Here is a 21,748-nt window from a genome sequence, read left to right on the forward strand (position 1 = left end):
GCGTGATTACTCATTCTCATGCCTTTCTTTCACGCGAAGTTATTTTGAATTCAGATTAGTAACTAATCGATGACACGAGTTAATGTCATTTATTAGCATTCCGTTTGTTCCGTGATCTTTATTACGAAGTTAATTATAATACAGAAAATTTATCCCGGCCTTTTATGCAATTATTATCTTTTCTGTTATTGAAGTTAGTTGAAATTGCGTTAGAAGATCTCTAAAAGTATATACTCGGTTTTGAAATCTTCCAAAGTAATCTAACCTTACGCTTTTTACGATCTTTAAACTTCGTATAGGCTAAAACCAATATTCTTTCAAGAAGCTTGTTTATGTTTATGTATACGTTTTATTTGAATATAAAACGGTATTAACACACTATAAAACCATTATACAGCTACATTCTACATAAGTAAAAAATAAGAAAGAAGATTCATATTCGATTAAAAATCTGTTTTTACTGGAAATAAAAAATATATTCAAATATACGACACTACGGTCATATGTTACGTTAATACGGTAAATCACATCATATCGGTGGAACATCGGAAACATCTGCGAGTCCTTCAACGTGAAACGAAACGCTGTCCACATCGAGAAGAGAAACAATACTCGACTAAACGAGCAAAAGATGAGAATAATTAAATTTCCATTTAGTAACTCGACATATAAAATTCATCTATTTTTAAAGAACAAATTAAAAGAAAGATATCTTGAATTATTACTAGAAGTTTGTCCTAGCAAATTTTTCTATTTCTTCCTCGAAAAAAAAAAAAAAAAAAAAAAGAGAAAGGAAGGAAAAGAATAAGAAACAGGATGAGAATCATATACGACATATTTATATAATCGCGCGATGTTTTCGATGTAACAAATAATATTTTCTTGATAAACGAGAAAGAGAAAGAAAAATAAAAGCTCTGATTAAAAACGTTGCGTGTCGTTTGAACTTTCGTGTTTTCCTGTGGGTAGAACGGCGTCGTGGTATCCCCACCTACAGAAGCTTTTTCCTCGATCGAGGCGCGCACCGATGGGGAAATGCCGCTTCGCCGTTTTGCTCGTCAGTCGAGAATGGCGTAAGCTTCCGACCGGACGGCCTTTCTGATCGGTGTACACGCTAGAACGTTTCTCATTCTTCGTGATCCACGAGACACCGGAGGATCGGTATCGCGAAACGTGAGTTTACATCCTCGAGTTGTTCTCCTACGATCATTTCCTTCGTTTTCTTTCATTTTTTCATCGACGAATGAAAGTTGCCAGTTAAACGTGCTCGATTTTACCAAGTGCCTCTCTTTGTTACATTCCGTCAAGTTACACGCGGCTGATCAAATACAAAAGCATTTACTTGTTAAATAAAAAACAGAAACAGCATAATCGTCACAAAGTGGAAGATTCGTACAGTGACACAGAGTGCCTGTTATTTTAACTCTCCGATCATTTCAGTTTCCAAAGCTGAAACTTTTGCGAATTCGCGGGAACGCCGACGAACCTCGTGGCCAAGTTTGATAATTATCAGTGACAGCAACGAGTGTGAAATCGCTGGAAAATAACTCGTTTCTATCTGCAAAGATTGGAAGCAATAGATAAACCGAGTGATCGTGGACGACCGGTTAAAATTGAACGCAAGGTCGACTGTGTGCCTCGAAAGTTATTTTTTTAAACGGTCGTCGAACTTGTGTATTTCTCGGCTTCTTCGATCGTTTTCGTTCGAAGGAACTGCGTCGATAAAAATCGAGATTCCCCACGGTTGAAGAAGATTGAAAAGATCGTTGATGGAATTGGTTCAGTTTTCGAGCAACGTAGTTTCGAAAGTCGTGATTTCGTTGCCGCTCAACTCCTTCAATCTACCTAGGGGAAGGTGGTCGATCGCTACGAAGGATTTCTCGCAACCTTGACCCACTGGGATCAATTCGTTGTTACGATTATAAGACACGTTGGACGAACTATGCTTCGGATCGAAGCCTTATAGATATTTTTCGCCGATGAGAAAATATGGTTTTTTTAATCTGAACGGTGAACAGTTCAGCAACATTTTTAAAGTGTTCCCTCGACGAACAATGTTTCCGTGCTGGTTGGACACGATCTTCGTGGTTGTCGAGGTATAAGTTTGCAACTGAAAATTTATATACGTTTTTGGTTTTATGGTGACAAAAGGTGAAAACGTCAGAACGTGTGATTTCTACTATGCGAAGACATGAATTCTGGTGCTCTTCAAGGTATTCTTTATTTCATGTTATATGCTGATAATTATTGGTTAGCTGTTATCTATAATTTTAATTCACGTGCTACGTTCGTGCTTCGATCTTAATTATTTGAAGTCCGAGCTGCGCTTACATATGACTGGTTCAGAAGCCACATTGATCAATTCCATAAATTGAAACATAACATAAAAAATAACGCTACAAACACTGTCTCTTCAGTTTACCTTAAAATTTACCATTATTTGTGTCATCTTACGACGAATGGATACACGAGAGCGTCGTTTGTTTCTTGAGACCTAAATGTTCATTGTACATATGTAATGAAGAAATTAATAAAAAGTGGAGTTGATTGATCTGACTTGCCGGAGGTTCCTATTTCTATCGAATTAAATCTTATCATGAAAAAATATGATTCGCGCAATATCGACAACGTGGAATCACAAAGGACTAAATATCCAATTAATTAAATTATGTGTTTAATTTTTTTTTTTTTTTTTCGATCGTGTAATCTATTTTAATGTCCCAGCGTCCCCTTTAATTTGTCTCGCCACTGAATAAATTCCCGGTGACATTCGCGAATCATCGCGTACGATAATCTCAACAATTTGTCAGGATCAATATCTCCGACGGGGTGGAGAGGCACTAAAAAAGAGTTCATTGTAACACGCGATCGATGAGAGAAACGTTAACACATCGCACTCCTCGGCCGATCTCGTGTTAAGCGACATGGCCGATTAAATGCTGGACATTTATTTTCATTGCTCTTGTACCGTAATCGTGAATAATAATTCACCGAAATAAGTAGCGATCCACGGATATCACCAATTAGAATAAATACGATCAAGTTCGAATAAAACAGATTAAACTGTGTATACAAGAACAAAATGCGTTAACTGTATAAACAAAATGTGTACGAGCATTTATGCAACATTTCAATTTACAATTCTTTAAGTATTTACCTTACGCGTGATTTTTTAAGGCAACACGTGGTTACCGATGTTTGTAACGAAATTTGAGAAAAATTTAAAAATAACGTACAATGATATCAGCGTTCTATAAAATTGCACGGGACGTTCGAAAATAGATGAGTATAATTTCGAGGATCCGTATATGGTGTGATGTATTGTATAATGTAACGTTTTTTTTATGGTGGCTCTTCATCATTTATCGGCGAGTAGTATAATAATTTTTTCGGATTTTTATAAATAATCCTCTGTCGACCTCGTCTCGAGTAAACAATGGAACTACAAATTTTTCGAATAATCGAATAAAAGAAGAACGTGAAAAGATTGAGAAGAAAAAAACGATGTAGCCAGAACGATCGTGGATCACTGTTGAAAAATACGATAAATTCGAGTAAAAGTAGACAGTGTATAGATACGGTTGGCAATCGGCCAATCGTGATATCATGAATGTATGCATCATGCGTACTGGCTGTGTTTTCCAAATGAGCTTCCGTCATACGGAGGGAATACTTTTGTTTCGCGATGAAACTGGTAAAACATTTGCTGCTAAGGCAAGCGTATTTTCGTTTTATACCATTTCGGTCTCGATTTTAATAACTATTTCTTCGCTTACAATTCGTATATCATAATCGTATATTAAAGATACAAATGTGCATGGAATACATATAACATGCAAAGATATATAAAATATCCCAAGTAAAGCGTTCTTCACAATATTTTATAAATAAAACAATTTTCTAGGTTCTATTTTTTTTTTTAATCCTATTATTCTCATTTCATCGCCTGTTCTTCGTCCTTGTATCTTCTCGAATGTCTTCTTTTCAAATTCTGAAATATCGTGAATGGAAACATCTTTATTCGTGAAAGGTGTGAAGTGGGTTTGCTACAAAAGTAATAAAGTCAAATTTAAATATATATCGAAATATAAATTTCATTTTGCTTCATGTTAATCATACACGTATATTCACATATATAGCCAATGAGAACAGATGGATCAATTACAATACATTCGTCAGAATACGCGAACTTGCGTAAATATCTGTAGTCTACTTATAAGAAACGAAAGAAAGATCAAATTACCAGACATTTTCCAATTACGTGAATAATCACGGAAACTATAAATAGACCTACATCAGGCTCTCCATCCAACGCACTGTTATTTTTTTTTCTCGTTTTAAACGAAGCGCGTTGATCGTATTAAGTCGCAATATTAAAATATCATTTCCATTAGAGAAGTTTAGAATGGTTATTCATCCATCATGTAGAAGGAAGTGAGTCACCTAACTATCGAGACATCTTCTGAAATGTTTTCTTCCTTGGCCATTCTTCGTTGTTTCTGTACACTCGTTAAGTTGCTTCTTCCATTATCTCTACTTCCCCTTCTGTTTCCAACCCTCTGGAAACGTCTTGTATGGCGTAGCAAAATATACTCTGCTCGTTGGTGATTTCCTCTTGTTCAACTCTGCTGCCCCTCGTTTTTTCGGGAACAGTTCGTGAAAAAGATTGGAGTACAAAAGCGAGAAATCGCGAACCGCGTCGAGATCAATTTCAGACCATTCGTCTCCCAACCAGAAATTATTTCTGGCCCGATAGTTGCAAAATCGGGCAATATCAACTCGGGATCATGGTCGTTCTAGGCATATTAGTCATTTATACCAGCGCTTGAAGATGTTACGATCAATTGTACGTGCTGAATTACTAGAACACGCGTCTGATTCGTCAGATACACATTGTTGTTTTATTGGTTTTATGATCTGGTCGACGCAAATTCTTCTAGTTGCCACTTCTTGTGCAAGTTTCAATTTTTTTGTGGACTCTGAGTTAAACGAAATCGTATTCAAGAAACAGAATCATAAAATTATACATGTTTTATAGCTCTTGATTCCGACGAAAGAATAGAGGAATGTTGGTCTTCTGGTTTGTTAGAGTTATGATTTGTTTCAACGAAAAGCTTATATCTAAGTTTGTGAGCACAAAATTATAATAATGTTTATAATATCCGGAGCACGACTTACAACTGCACAGAAACAGTTAAATGATTAACGACCATACCTGTCATTATTCTAACTAAAACTTATGTTACCTACGGCGAACTCCAATTAGCGATCCTCGTAGTCCTGTAACTATAACGTAATTATTCTGAAATAATTATACCTTGGTATGTAAATATTGAAAATGCGTTGGTTCTTGCTATTTGAAAAGTATGAACTTTCGAACTCATTTCTTAAAAATACTACCAATAAGGTGTTAACGAGAAATCTATTTTTTTCTATAGATATATCCTTAACTTTTGTACATTTATTTCAATAGTGTTAAAATATAAAGATTTCAGTGAATCTTTTTTATGTGACCATGTGCAAGTCTCTAAAATTAGAGGTAAAACGTGGAGTGTCGATTCAGCTGTATGCACGCGTCAGCAAACAGGTGGTGGATTCGTTCCTGTGTACGATCGCGTCTTTTATACAATTTTTTTTAAACAAATGGAAGTATATAATTATGATATTCTTATTTATTTATTTCTTTTTTCTTATCAAATAATAGGTCATTTTTTAAAGTAATAATCGAGCTTGATTTTCGAATTTTGCTAAATACTTTCGCTGTATGATAATTACAATATTTTACAATTTTATATTTTATCGAGGGATAGATTTACTACTTTTATCTTACTGTATCAGTACAATAGGAGCTAGTGGTCTTAAATTTTGTTTGAAATTTTATCATCACAATTTTAGGGAGATAGTTTTGGAAATCACTTTTTAAAAATTCATTTAATGACGAGAATTTTCAGTCTTATGGAGAGGGCGTGGCACTAAAATATCGTGTAAAAATTATCGTCATGCGTTTAAGAGATACAGCAACTTTGATCTATACTACAGTGAGAATTTCTATAGCAATGAAAAATTTTATTTGGAAAAACGTAATTCATAATTATTACATATCGTCAAACAAAATAGAGAAATTGATGACAAAGTATCATCGTACCCACTTTGATATATAGTGAGTAAAAAATTATTAATTTCATAGACCAAATTAACAAGTTTAGATCTAAACAGTACAAATAGATACATAGTCGTTATTTGTAATAATAAAGATATGTTGTAATGTAGATAATATGAGATAACTGTTCCTTGTTTAAATCACTAATGGGAAGCGAATATGCGATATGTATTATGGTAATGACTAAATATAAGATAGGCATTGTGACCAAAATAAACGAAAGAAACGGATGGCTGTGTAATCTGCAACATTATCTATTTCTTTAATGAATGAAACAAATCTCTGCTCGAATTTCATATTCTTAGTTCACGAAAATACGAACCCTATATGCTATATACACATCCTATAAAGCATCTTATAAATGATAAAAAAATTCATCACAAACAATATTAGTACCTTCAAAATATAGCAGTTTCTCACGTATCAATTCTAAACGTATCAACATGTGCGAGGCTATCTAAAAGATGTTTGCGTAGAACGTCACGTTCGAAACCTCTCGACGAAAAATAAGATACAAAATCTCGCACGATATCTATAAGATTTAAGTTAGCAAGATAACGCAATCGCGAGAATAAGAATACAAAACGCTACAGGAAAACTCGAAACGATATACATCACACGTAGTGATCAGTGAAAAACTGCTGCTGGCACGACGATACATTAATTGCGAAGGGTGAAAGGTAAATTGTTTGAACTTGCGGAGAACGTGGTGGCTGACATGAAGAAGATACAAATTATTGGTCACCTTTTTGAAACGATAAACGATGACTGAGCGTTTACCGAGCGTTAAACGTTATCTCGACTGTTTTACAACCCACAGTGTTTCGCGTTATGATATTTGCAGCGACGTGAGATACCTTTGCTCCTTATCGTCATCAAACATTTGCAGTGGCGATGTGCCTTACAGAAATAATACAATTCTTTCTTCCCCCCCTTTTATTTGTTTTAGCGACTCGTGTTCGATAAACACCGTGGTTATTCGTCTACGATGACGGGAAATTTGAAGTTCTTGTGTTTCGTTTTATGGCTCGTGTTAGCCTGGCTAGGATTGATAATGTACGAGCAGTGATGGATTATGTGCGTCAACCGAGGAACGTGTATACATATAGTAATTGGTAGATACGATTAATTTTTGCCAACGGCAAAGTTAATTTATGATTAATAAAATTTTTTTAAATTAGTTATTTAATGGGTTATTCTTTTCCTGCGATCTTTGTAGTTACGAATCGAAAACGATTGAACGGAGTATCTGATACGTGTGCTGGAACATTAAAAACCTATGTTCATAAATGCTTTTACACATAAAATATTCGTTGTATGAATTGCAATGATATGGTCATATATATGCATGTACTTATGTACGGAACAGAAAAGGAGAAAATGCAATTAATTATGAAAAAAAAAGCAAACTTTATTATAATTTGTAATTGTTACATACGGTCTTGAACTCGATCTCAGAAAAAGTTATATTTCTCTTGTACACCATGTTTTTGTAGAATGAATTAGAATGTATAAACAGATCGCTACAATAATATAGACTATCGTGTACACGTATTTCGCTTTGCTAAATATACTTCACTACACGAGTACTCGCGTACTAAAAATTGCACGAACTAAAATGCTGACACATTAATACCCGTGCGTTTAAAATACACGTGACACGAAGAACTCTATTTGTTCCAGCTGTTCCTTATCATTTGCCTTTATTATACGATAATTATTTGAATAAAGTTATTATTAAAAAATTATTATAAAGTTGATGTCGAATGCTTCTTTTTCTTTTCTTCTCTTCGCATTTTAACGATTGGAACAGGGACGCTGTGCTGTGTCGATTTAAAACAAGAGAGCACTGAAACAGAACTAAATTGATTTCTTTGAGCAAGCGCGAGCTGAAACAACATCGTATATGGTACTGTTGTGTATCTAAATTAACCCCTTGACGACCTCTGTATCTTGTATGGACAGTGCATTTTTCACATATGTATCGTCTGCATATGCGACTTTTTTATTTGTTCTACTCTCGGTGTAATCTATCGTATGATTTAATTTATCTTTATTGTGACATTACGTTCTTGATCTTCACTGGCCAATATAATCGTTTCTTTGATTACTGTTAGTGTCGTCGTTGTTTATACATAAATCATTTAATATAAATTTCACTTGAAATTTTTCATTGTCACAGATTACATTCGTCGGAGATTAACGTTGCGTTTGATTCCCTGATTAAAGTATCATGCACATACATACGCGAGCTTTGGCATGTATGTATATATCGTTGAAAGAAAAATGTTAGTCTTCTCTATGTTCAATATCTACGAAATTCAATCCTTTTTTAAGGATATATTTTCTTTAAAGTTCTTCTTGATTTTCTATAGCTACTCCTAATTATAAATCATAGGTCAGTTTGATTACAAAACATAAACTAGGAATTAAGTAGTTGTTATTACTGGATGGACTTCGTTCAATTAATTAACACAATTTTCATCGTGCATTGACTATGATATCTTAAATTTCAATTATCGCAGTAACTAGCCCATCGATATTTTACGTCGTTCAAATAAATATGAACAGTAGCGTAATGATAACGGTAACTGATAAGCATTATAAATTTGTCTAAGAATAATCTCAATTTTTTTAGCCTCGTGCAAATCATCACTGATTTCTATGTGTTTAAAATAATTCTACATCGAACTTTTACGACTGTATGCTTATGCATGGTATAAAAGATGTACGTATTGTTATACTCGAGTACTTTTTAGTACTACAAATTAAGTCTGTCTGCATCGAACGATTAATCTGAAATTGCTAATTCCTTTGTTCGCTCATCTGTATATCGTTAACCTCGTTATCGTGTCGATTTCATCGTCCTTCCCATTTATTTCATTAAATTATATCGGTGTTCGTGGAAATCGTTGACAAATTGGCACACTCTATGATTATGTTTTAGCCACGACCCTATTAAAAACCTATTGATTTTTCGTTATTTCTGTGAAATACGTCAATTCGCACGCGATTTCAAACGTTTGACCACCCAAAGAAAGAGCGTCAGTATTGATCCAACTCCATAATTTCTTATGACTGCTACTAATAATACGTGGCCCTGCAAACTTATTATTTGTTTTAATACGTCCAGATTTAAATAATGCAAAGTTGCATACTTCGTACTTAACTTCGAACGTATACGTAAATTCTTCAAAACTTGACGACGTCTAATCGAAATAATTTTTAGGGATTTCCTTTTGTGTCTTTTTTTTATTGTTAACTCGTAACTCTTGTTATTTCATATTTGAGAAAATTGATACTGATTATTTAATCTTTTATTTGTTTACTTTCTACGCTATTTTATAAACATTATATTTGTTTAATAACTTCTTGTTGACGCCTAGATACATATTTCAGATATTCTTTTTTCAATGCACAACTGCAAAGCGGAGTGTCGATGAAAGTGTAGGAATTTTCATCTTTGTCGTAATTTGAAGTTGTACTTATGACGATGTACAACTTAATAACCACAAATGTACGTGCAACTCGCGGTGTTATCTTTTGAAATGATGAAATTCATGTTAGCTTGCCGAGCACTAAGTTAATATTCATAAGTATACCTTTGGAAATTGCAGTTAAGAGAAATATAAAGTTGAAAATCGTGGAAGAGTAAATTCCTCGTGTTTAGAGTGTCACTCGGCCACGCTAAAATCTGTTGCAACGCTCGCAAAGCCTCAAGTTGCAGATTACATTCCGCACACAGCGTATACGGCGTTAACTCAATTAACATCCCAGGGAGGATAAAGCATACGTTAAACTCTCATTCATGCCGATAGCTAAAACCTTCGAACGTCATCGCAAACAACCTGTGACACGAACATCAAACAAATCCCCGAAATAGCGTACGGACTCGATGTTTCCTCAGAGAGAGCTTCCCTCCACTATCTTTCTAAGCTAATAATTCGATTTCGAACTATTTTCAAAACTAGAGATAAAATTTCAAACGAAGGATTGATATTCGTAACATGAAAGGCGTTAATGATGTTAATAACACTGAGCTTTTTTTTTATTATGTCGCACAATCGCGTAAAATAGAGTAAAGACGAAAGTTATAATGTCGTAGGTTGTAGGCTAATGACTATAAGTATAAAGAGAGGAATCTATCGATTATAAAATATACGCTATCATATGATATCTATATTTCTTTTCTATTTTTTCAATATATTTATATCTTTTATATTTACATATTTCATACTTTTCATACTTTTATGATACGTATGACTCGTATTATTATCTCAAAAGATAGTATAATACTACGACAAAATTACACAAATAGGTTTATCTAAAAATTATAATCACACGATTATTAACTTATCAATATCTCAATTTTTGTTCAGTTTCGTATCGAGATAGTACGTGCTGTTAGTAACCGAAACTATTAGTGTTTCAATTACGAAATACGAAGTTTTATTTGCAGTTTCTATAACGCGTAATAAAAGCATGTATGAAAGCGGCAAAAAATATTCATTTAAGTAACTTTTGAAACAAGTTGTATTTGATAAATATCTACACCCTTTGAAGGCTTGAACTCCCTGCAGTTCTCTTTCATATTAGTTCTACAATAAAGGACGAGTTGCACGCGTAATTTCGTCCTTCTAATGGCTCGCTATAAATAACTACTATAAATAACTATAAATAAAAAGTATTTTTAAACAGCGAAGGGAGGATAAAAATAGGAAGAAAAGCATGAAATTTTCGTGCGAATATTTGCCGTGCATTGTAGAATTTCGGAAATGGGCCGACAAAGGCTACAGTTAAAGGTCGATTAACGCCGCTTTCAGTCGATAGGGTTGTGATTGTTGCGTGTTTGTGAGCCCATAGGATTGCTCCTACAGTATCGTTTTATCGGGGTCACAAATACAGTGGGAATGAAAAATGCTCGTCAATGAAGAACTCTCCATGTAGGTCGACGGTCAGTGTCGCTAGTAGCATGATTTCGCTTTTGTTAATAGCGACAGGTGCGATCCGCTAACGTTACACCTCTGTCACCGTTACAATGTAAAGCTTTTAATATCGAACTCGTCATCCCCTAAACCGATTTTCCGAACGATCGACGCGGCGCTTCAAGAAGAGTAATCTTAGCCACATTGATTCGTAGAACCGGAGTTTTGTAACTTTTTGGTACAAGAACGATGATCCTGAAGATATTCTGATCTAGAAGAACAGGGGTAGGTGACATCTATTATTCGTAAAATTGACTCACAGTGTAGGTACAATAAAATTTGTATTTAGTACGACATATGGGTGTAGTTTTTGAAGCTGTTTTGGTATTTTCGTTTTCTATCATTTTCTTTAGTCTATTAAAAATAACTGAAACCTTATATTGTACGTAATCGTGTCTTTTTTATGATAAAAATGAGAAAAATTTTATTCGATAGAAATTTGTACGAAAGTGCTTTGGCAATCGGCTGACTAACTTTTGCTGGACCTTTCACCTTCGAAAGACAGAGTTTAGAAATATTTTTTTTTGTGCTTTTTATACTTCATATCCCCATAACATTCTGAAAATATGATCTAAGTGTATTATAAAGGGTATATTAAAAAGTCGATGATTCTATAACGATAAAACTAGTTCTACATATCTGTAACTACATGTTAGTTAGAGTTTAACAGTTGGTTGATTTATCAAACTTCATTTTATGAGCTATATTGTTACTTGTACGATGCTATACGTACATACACCGTTTATAGCGTTTCCTTTTAAATCAGAATGTACCCAAAGATTACCGCAATTCGGCTGCTGATCGTACCATTCAATGCGTTGATTCCAATCAACTGGTGTTTCGATGAATCACTGGTAAAGGTAACCTATGATATTTACGGAAGGTGGAATGATTTTCAAGCGGGCGAGCAGAGCACGCGTTGTTCGGTTCGATATCAGGCGAAACCACCAGGCGAAACGGAAATGGAACTATGAAGAATTTAACACTGTCGGAACTCCCTGCTGTTGAATATTATCGCATCATTTTTTCATATACCTTTGAAACTTGCCTCAAGTGCAAATAACGTTTAATTAATATCCTCGAATTATTGACGAATCGTCGATTTGAGCCAAGTTACTGAATTTTTATTTGTATTATATATCACTCTAATTTTATGTAATAAATGTCATTCATGACACGTCTCACGTAAGATATAAAATACTAAATTGCTAAAATCAAATATTTATTATAAATTAAGTAATCTAACTTTAATGTGAATTGCGTTGTAATTTGTATTATATCTAACAAAGACCATCAATGGCCATCAAAATTTATCGCGTGAAACGTAAAATAAAACATATCAAAATTAAATATTTCAAATTAAGTGATCTAATTCAAATCTAAATTAAATTGTGTCGTTATCCTTTATGATTCAGCTACGACCATGTGCTTTAAAGAAAAAGAAACGTTAGGTATTATTCAAGAGAAAATGATAATGTGAAGTTGTTATAGTAGGCGTGTTTCATCGTGATTTCTAATAAACTTATAACGTGAAAAAAGTTCCCTGCTTTATTAATGCAACTCTTCGTTATGTACGAACACGTCAGATATGAAAAACTTTACTCCAAGGATACATGCATACGGAATAAGATCGCGGACGTCGCGACTTTGCTTCGATTGACCGCTAAGCTTGTTGGTTCTTATGGATCAGCTGTGTGTAGTTCTGACCCATTGCCCTTCGGCTTTCATATCCCACTTGCTGCACGAATTGCGTGGTTGCTTAAAAATGCACTGGCGATGATGAAAATGATACAAGTTATAGATTCTTCGTACCAAGTACTTTACTTAGTTTACTTAACTTCTGTTCACGTCGCTATTTTGCTTTCCTCTTGCTATAAAATGATGAAACACGATAAAGTGCGATTCAATAATTCTAAATTCTGCACTTACAGTCAAGCTGTACTTTTCGGGACAGGTACAGTTTCTCATCGAAATAAAATTTATTATATTGATAAAATTATAGAATTCAACCATTAAGATGAATTAAAATTATTCCTGGAAACAGCAAGTGATCTCACCGTAAATATAAAATATATCAATGGAGTATTTCTGAGTGGTATTTAGTCGAATAGTGTTACAGGACAAAGATTTCGTGATAAGAGCATATCACTTTGAATCGATTTATTCAAACATTTTCAATGCCACATTTAATAACAGGGAAAATACTACAATAACTGTGCAGGTGGCGCGCAACAATATTATCTGATTGCAAATTGGTTTCGTTTGTCCAAAGCAAATTGATTATTCAAGGACCATCATGATTTGTTATGTGTCATATTTGATCGTTGTATACATATGCCTATTTTGTCATGATGTTTCTTCTAAAAATAAAAGATCTCACAAATCTTTTTATCTGTATTTTCTTTCATGAAACATGCTCATAATGCTGAATTAAAATGTTTCATTTAGAATTTTTTCATTTCTCAAGATACATCAAAATATTTGAGGTTCTCTACGTAATTTATCGTTTATGTATACTTGTTACAAAATATATAACGACTAAATATCTTATGTCGAACGAAGAAAAGCAAAGATAACTCGGAAAGATAATGAAACTTCAGTTTTTTTTCGCATATTTGTCTACAATGATAGACACTAGATTTGAACTAGAAAGGGCAGAAAACTATTCCGCTAAAATATACGCATTTGAAGATGCATTAAAATTGAAAAGTGAAAATGAAAAGCATTACAACCAGAATAGTTTGTATATAAAAATAACAATTTTGTATTTTAACTTATTATGTATTTTGTATTATAACTTATCGAAGTTTGATTTCTAATTAAAGATTTGTCATGTTCTGTTACAGCGTGTGCTCGCAAAGCTCAGTGTGGGAGGGGGTAAGTGAAACTTGGCGACGAGCAGGGAAGGTGTTCTCGGACACCAAAAGCTGGGGCACCCTGACGAGGAGGTCCTGGAGGAGGAGGTGGGTCGTAGGAGAGAGGAAAGAAAGGAGGTGACCATTCACCCCACATGGACGCCACCCCCAAAGGACCCCCCGTACCCCCCACACCGGATATCCTGTCACCATTATTTAGCCGCAGAATATCCGACCTGAACGCAAGGGCACCGTTCTTTGCCCTGCATTGTCCTCAACGTTCTCGTCGAATATCGAGACATCCGACACTTGATGCTTGTCGTACGAAGGAAACGGCCGCCTACGCGTCATCTTTATCTTATACGTGCCTCAATTTCTCTCGTCTTTTTCGCCGTAAATTGAAACAATTACCGATTCTCTATCTCCACGTTGCCGATAATAATAATCAACTTCTTGGAACACGGAAGTCGAACATCCGGAGTAACGGTAAAACGATATTAATTGCAATATCGAGAAGATACACTGGTTCCTGGTGTCCATTGGCGAGGACCACTGTCGATTCGCGAACGACAGCTCTAGCTGCGAGAAACAACGTAACAGCGCACGTAACAGTATCACAATTGTCAAACGGGAGCAGAAGGTCATTTTTTACCCTCGTTTTTACACCACGGCGGACGTGCCGTAAGTTTGATGCATTTTTTACAAAATCAGTCGCGAAGAGTCTTCGAGCTGAGGAAGTACTTTTAACAGGCGTCACATCTCGCGCGAAACATATCTACAAACTCCGTCCAAAAGCGCCTAACTCCGAGCTGCAGCCTAACAGACCACACAAACAATGTCGCGCAGCGCTGCCACGCGTCCTATGCAAGGTGAGTGATTATTAAATTGATTAACATACAGGTAACTTCATAAATGGAAAACTCACGTAATTCGTGATACTTGTTGATGCAATTTTATTGTAATTAGCCTGTGTATATTTGCACGATGATTCTCATTGTAAACGGTAGTCTGATGCAAATGTACAGTACTGTGCAAAAGTCTTAAATCATCTAACAGAGGGAGATGTTTATATAAATGTATATAAAAATAGTTGGTATTATTCTAAATTTGTTGTTACTGTTCAAGGAGTGTTTTATCCAAGAATTAATAATTGATACTTTAACTGATCTTTCTTGTATAATCTTTCAATACATTATTGCGTTCTTCTTCCCTTTCTTCATATAACTTACCTTCTAAGTAGAGCCCTGAGAGAAAGTAGTCTTAACAATTTGTAAGAGAATATCTAAAAATGTATATACAACAATATGTAGAAATATTTTCGAAAATATTATAACAGTAAGGTATGCTATAACGAACAACTTTCATGACTAACGTCAGAATCCTATAACGTAGAAAGATGCTACAACGAGCACAAAGAAATATCGGTCGCTCCGGCGACTTTTTTACTCCGCGTTCGTTACGATCGTAAAAAGTAAACACTAACTGATGATACGAGTATGTTCGAATCTCTCTTTCTCTCGTTCAGTAATATCTATCACGTAGAAGACAATTAAGTAACGTAATAACTTGTGAATAATACTATAAACTAACGTGGTCCAGGATGAACGAGTACCGAATATCACAATCAATGGGCACAGCGAGTTGCTTATGGAAAGATAACAAAAGCTGAAGAAGGCTGGCGAATATGATTGCCTCATCAATTTATAATTCCCATTAAATAAGTAAATTTCATATTGTTTTTATCACTTATTTTTTAGTTTACATTTTACGATTGTTCAAACAGTTGTACTGGTGATAATCTTGCTTTTAACTGTGGGCCTGGGACGAGTTACTTCTAAATATATACATATGTTTCGATATATGTTGCAACGAACAGATGCTATAACGAACGTGGTTCGAGGACTAATTTTATTCGTTCTAGCGTAGCTTACTGTAGTTACCATTATAAGATCATTATGATAGGTGATCTAAGGCTTTTGTACAGTGCCATCTGAATCTAATCTTTGATTAATGAGAAAAGTATCTCCTTGTCCAACTGTTGAAACGATACAATGTATGTTATTATTGTTACATTTGTCATAATAGCGTTTCATGGACGTTTAAAGTTTATCGAATGATTGATAACTCCCTCTACGAACCGCATCCGATATCTAGCTCACATTGCAACAAGTAAAAACATTATTACATGTTACACAACTTCCGCTATGTGTTTCGCGCTGAAACCTCCAACATTGATTCAAAAGGCTTAACTGTTCTGGCAATCGCTAACGTAGCAATCCTCTTTACCCCCAAGCGGTGGATGTTTCCCGACAACAACGAACGCGGTGGTTGTTGCCTTGAAATGTTCACGGCACCACCGGCGAGGTGACTTGTGGCGCCGTCAAGGGACGACGCCTTGAAGTCTCTCGACGATCATCGAACAATACCTCGTTCGACGACTCGGGTCTTCGTTGTACTGTTCGAAGTGCAAAGCACGCCGTCGTGCAACGGCACCCTCGTGCAGTGCATGAGAGACGTGAGATGTATACGCGGTTATACGACGTGTAACTTTCGATTCCTGTATTCCGCGATATGGTAATCTGTAAATAGTAGCATATAATTCAAGTCGAAGAGGTGTCGGAGATAATGGTTATGGTGACGATAGTGCTGACAGTGGCAAAAAACATAGAATGCCGGCGGTGCCCGATGTGTTCGACAATCGTCGAAACGATAGATGGTGCCCACCCAACACGCACCGATTGATCGGTTTATCCTAGAAATCGTAAATGGAGTATATCAGTGCCGTGTCGCATCTCGATCTATTCGTTGCTGTCATCGTCGACATTGTGCGACATTCTAGTGTGGATTTCTATATGGTTGGTTCCTTCAGACGTATTTCGAAGGAAGCATCATCATCGAACTATTGATTACCGTGGCAAACATTTCAAACGTTTATCCCGTGCGTGAATCAAAGTGAATAATTTTCTTGGCGAAATTTTACGTTAAACGGCCTCGATATGTTCTCTCATCAACGGCGATCGTTATAACGACGTCGCCCTCGTCGACGCGGGCGCTTCGACCGCCTGTACCCTTGCACTGACTGCGAAAACAACGAGGTAACCTGATTCCCTTAGAAAGAAAACGAAGGTCATATACTGCCGTAGAAAATGATCGTAACGTCTATTAACGTCGAACTGGGAAATTAGGAAACGTTTATCTCGTATCGTATTTCAGCTATAGATTATGTAGTATAAAATCAACGAAACAACCAGGAATCGATACGATCGATTTGACGATTTTCCTATCAGATGCCGATAATCGATCAGGATAATCAACAATACGAGTCATCTGATAATACATTTAGGCGAATATATATGTCGTTGAAACGTTGCTCTGCAGACGTTTAAGTAGTTACAGTGTATCACCTACTTAGTCGTTAGGATTGTCAAGCTCGTTGATAGATATAATTTTTTGTCTACATACGTATATTTCATTGTTTCCCACGTATATAACGTGTATGCGTTAATAGAAGCTACCTTTTTCCATAGACGACGATTATTCGTCCGGAATAGTTGTCTGTTCATCGTCTATAGCCGTGCATTTAGAATATGGTCTGACGCGCGTTATTAAATTCTTTTCAAATCAGGTTAGTTGTCCATCTATTTTAGCATTTTATTGATGGTATAATACAAAAGAAATGAAATGGGCGTAACAGACACAGAATCACTCGAGCACCTTTGACGCCAGTGACGGCGCCCATTTAGCAATTTCCTAAGCAAATGTAAATCTACCCGTAAATGACTTGCTTGTGATTGGTGTCGATGATTGTAGATGATATTGTTACCTCCTTATTATACTCCGCAACGTGTTGAAACTATGACCTCAATAAAAATGTCGGGAATATTAAACCTCTCTTCTTTCAAATATTTAATAGTTGACATTAAAAATTTATTTTCGATACATTCTATTTGTATAGAGCATTATTAAAAAAAATGCTCTCTTTTATAATTTACCTGATAATTTTTAGATTTCCCGGGTCTTCAATAAAATATTGTTTGTGTGTATTGCTTAATATATAAGAAAGAATTGAAAAGTAACCTATTTTAAGGTCTGATCTTATCGTTAAATGTTACAAATTTTATTGGATAACTGCCACACTTCCATCTTAATAAATAGCTTATATTTCGAATTAATTTTTGCAGATTTTAAAATCGATGAGTTTTTAGATGTACTCTGGCGATATAATATTTATAAATATAAACAATAGATGTTTAACCGAATGATAATCTTCCTGTTTAATGCAACGAAGCATTTTCTTAACCATTTAGCAATCGTTTCTCTGCGCGAATTTCACGAAATTGAGTCATTACGAAGTATTTAGCCTCAGGAAGTCGACATAGTTATCGTAGTCTGGAAATATTGAAATGGAACGTCACGAGCATTAAACCGACCGCGTACAATGAATATTTCGCACACTATTATTAATTTTCCTTATCCATTTCCATTGCACAATAATAAACAAACTAGCATGAATAACGCTAACTACTACACGCTATAACAGATATATATATATAAAGAGGTGAGAAAAGATCTCAACATTCGAGTATACAACCTGAAACAACAATACTAAAAATACTAAAAATTGATATAACCAATTATTCCAAACGTATTATTCGATGAAACTTGTTAAGCTATTAAAAAAATATTTTATTTCACGATTTCTCATTTTATCTCTCTTTTTTTATGAATTCTCTAGTTGATTACTATTTTGACAATTGTATAACTTAAAATAAATTTCATGAATTAATTTCACATTTTTGTGAAACCCAGATAGACATCTGTTTCACCCCATAGATATTATAACAAGTACTTTACTTTGAATACTTTATATGTCCATACTCGCATATTATATGGGTTCCTTACATTTTTACATCTTTAAATTCCCCTTAAATGAATAAACATCTGGAGTCTAGTTACAAATGATAAAAGAAAATCGTTTTAAATCTAACTATTTAAGATTATTTATACAAGATATAATTTTGAAGGATTGCATACTCATTCGTACTTCTATGTCTTCTTCTTGCCATTTTGTAGATACTTGGAAACTCGCTAAACTCATTATATATCGCGACACTGTCTATAACAGCGTGCGTACTAAATTCCGTTAAAATTCTTCACCAACGGAGGAAACGCATGGTGTAACAACGCCTTCCATTTGTCATTGGAATTGCGACCCTTTTTGTTTTCCGTCGCCTACCTCTTTGAGACTTTCCAAATACAACGCAAATGTCTGTACTTTCCCATTCTCATTAACATTTGCCCTTCCTTTCTTCTACAAAAAAAAAAAAAAAAGAGTAAGGAAACCTCTTTTATTCCTCTTCTTGATGATGTATATAAGAAAGAAAAAAGAAACGAAGAACGTTATATTTGGCTACCACAAAGATGCAATTAAACAGATATGTATTTCTCATTGATGTCGATAACTCGAACTAGCTGAATCAGTGCCAACTATTGGATTTAAGACCGGCAGCTTCCAAAATAAAAAGTTTGCGAATGATGTTTACCGTTTCTCGTTAATGAGTTTTAGCGCTGTTATCTTATGTGTTGCATGAAATGTGGATTATATAACAATCGTATAGACTGGAAAAGTCTTATATTGCCGAGGCTCGATCGAACCGGTAAATAAGACACGTTATTGATTTCTCGTAATGGAAAGAGCGAGAGGATAAATTGAATTTTTGTTCCTTTTTTTCTGTTTATATTTGTATATGGAAATTTGTTCCGTTATTTATTTTTTTTTCTTATTTCTCTCACTTCATTCTTAATGTAATAGGTTTACACGTGGCGTCGACACGATTTCTCATTTTTCAAGAACCAATTTACAATCTGCCGAGAGCCTTCTCGAACTCCGGGTTTATTTCTGAAGTGAAATAACGTAATAGAAGAAGGGCGTGGAAACGAGATCTCTTCTAGCTTTTCCATTATCATTGAGACGGCGAGAGGCTGTATTTTCAAGCAAATTTCAAGTGAACCCTGCTAAAACGAATCATAAAGAATCTCGTTGCAAGTTTCAGCCGTGTTGCGGTAGTTCGTTGCAGGGTTAACTTTAGAGATTCGAGTTTAGAAATTTCAACAATTTTCGTTTTGTGGATCATTCATTTTCAATTCATCGTTAACTTATAATATACTTTTTATTACATTTATATGCTAACTACGTGTTATACCATCGCGTCGCTTATTAAATTAAAACTATAACACTTTGCTTACACAACGATAATAATAGATCAGAGGGTTTTAAAAATGTTTTGCCTTGTCGTACCACGCAACAAGTAAAAGAACGAAAAAAAAAAAAAAGATTATTCATCTCGTGTTGTTTTGTGCGCCTAGAAAAGAAAAGAGTAACGATAAAAGTCCGTGAAACGATCAATTTGCTTTGAGCGATGAACTTCCGTCACGTATGCGCCCGTTTTTGTAATCAACAATATTTACGATTGCAACATGGGTGTGTATTTTGATTTCGTATGGACGAAAATATCGAGCGTATCCGGTATGAGAAGAGAATTTCGAGGACAATCAATAATTATTCGTATAAAGAGATGACGTAGCATAAAATCACATTAAGAAATCTTATAATTGATCCGGCTGAAAGCCTTCGAAAGATACCAAGACGCGATTGAATACGAGCTCTACCGTCTATACCCTATACAATACCGCTTAAAGTATTTGGACAATTTGCTTCTCTTCCACAAGATATAATTTAATCAAGAAATTGGGGATAAAAAGTTTACAATGATTCTACTCTTTATTCTTATCTGTTCTATAATAGATTATCATAACGCGATAAGATATTTATATATTTTCTAAAATAATCCAAGCTAGTAGAACTATATTTTGTTATCACAAAAGATAGTTTAATTTTCTGAGCTCTAAGTTAAATAAAGAAGATTCTTTTAGACTGGCAGACTACCACGTTATTTCAAACAATGATATATAAAATGGTCGGTATGGACGAATTGTATATTTAATTATAAATTGAAAATATATACTACTGTTATTTTTTAGTAGATCATTTAAATCTATAGTCTATTGACTTTACAAGAAAGCACATGATAGATACTGCTTCTGAAGCTTAACTCGTAATTAATTTGCAAAAACAAATCTACCAAAGCGTTTAGATACTTATGAACGTTAGTGTACTGTGCGCGCGTATTTCCGATTTATCGTTCGGTAAAGTTGGTAGCATCGGCCGCACACTCCAAAATAGTTTCATGGTGCGTCCATACAGTCTAGTCGTCGCGTATTTACAATGATAGAAACATCAGACTGCGTTCGTACGGTAAAACCAATTTCCGCGAAAACGACAGCAGAATTGCCACCGATTGAGAGCCACTGGCATCTTACGTAAGAGCCATTATCGTAGCTCTCGCGTCTTAGGAGATCGGCTAGCGGAGCGGTTTTACTCTTCTTCGTCATGGATTCCCTGGAAATCTCGAGCCGTACTGTAGATCAAGACACAACGTGGCGAACCGCTAATACTTTAAGGAGGTACACACACCGGATATTTTTATTCGTAGACGCCCAAAGCGGCTTCGTCGAACACGTTGACATCATTCGTGTATACGGAATCAAGGACAAGCGAAGAAAACATCGCTGTTAAAAAGGATTCGCGCCGGTCGCGTGCTCCTTCTATCAACGGGGGGCATTGTTAAATTGAATCTTCTTCCCTAGCCCCCTCTATCTTCTTCAACAAGGGAAATCTTATTTATCAA

The 21,748-nt window shown here is 35.1% G+C and overlaps 1 protein-coding gene across 10 annotated transcripts in view; it reads left to right on the forward strand.

The window, feature by feature from the left end:
* LOC100746979 (phospholipid-transporting ATPase ID) overlaps positions 1-21,748 on the forward strand; it is a 70,906-nt gene that overhangs the window by 30,070 nt on the left and 19,088 nt on the right. For 5 of the 10 annotated variants that reach the window (XM_024368310.2, XM_033321293.1, XM_033321294.1 and 2 more), the window contains exons 1-2: positions 1,042-2,213; positions 13,992-14,869. Coding sequence is in view for 1 of the 10 variants with exons in the window: in XM_033321297.1 (XP_033177188.1) it covers positions 14,836-14,869 (34 nt within the window). In the remaining 9 variants the exon portion in view is untranslated. Of the gene's footprint in view, positions 1-1,041; positions 2,214-13,991; positions 14,870-16,414; positions 17,096-21,748 lie in introns of those variants that run through there. The other 5 variants (XM_033321289.1, XM_033321290.1, XM_033321291.1 and 2 more) reach the window with 4 other exon arrangements.

This window comes from Bombus impatiens, unplaced genomic scaffold (assembly GCF_000188095.3).
Source record: "Bombus impatiens unplaced genomic scaffold, BIMP_2.2 scf_0418, whole genome shotgun sequence".
Taxonomy (NCBI): domain Eukaryota; kingdom Metazoa; phylum Arthropoda; class Insecta; order Hymenoptera; family Apidae; genus Bombus; species Bombus impatiens.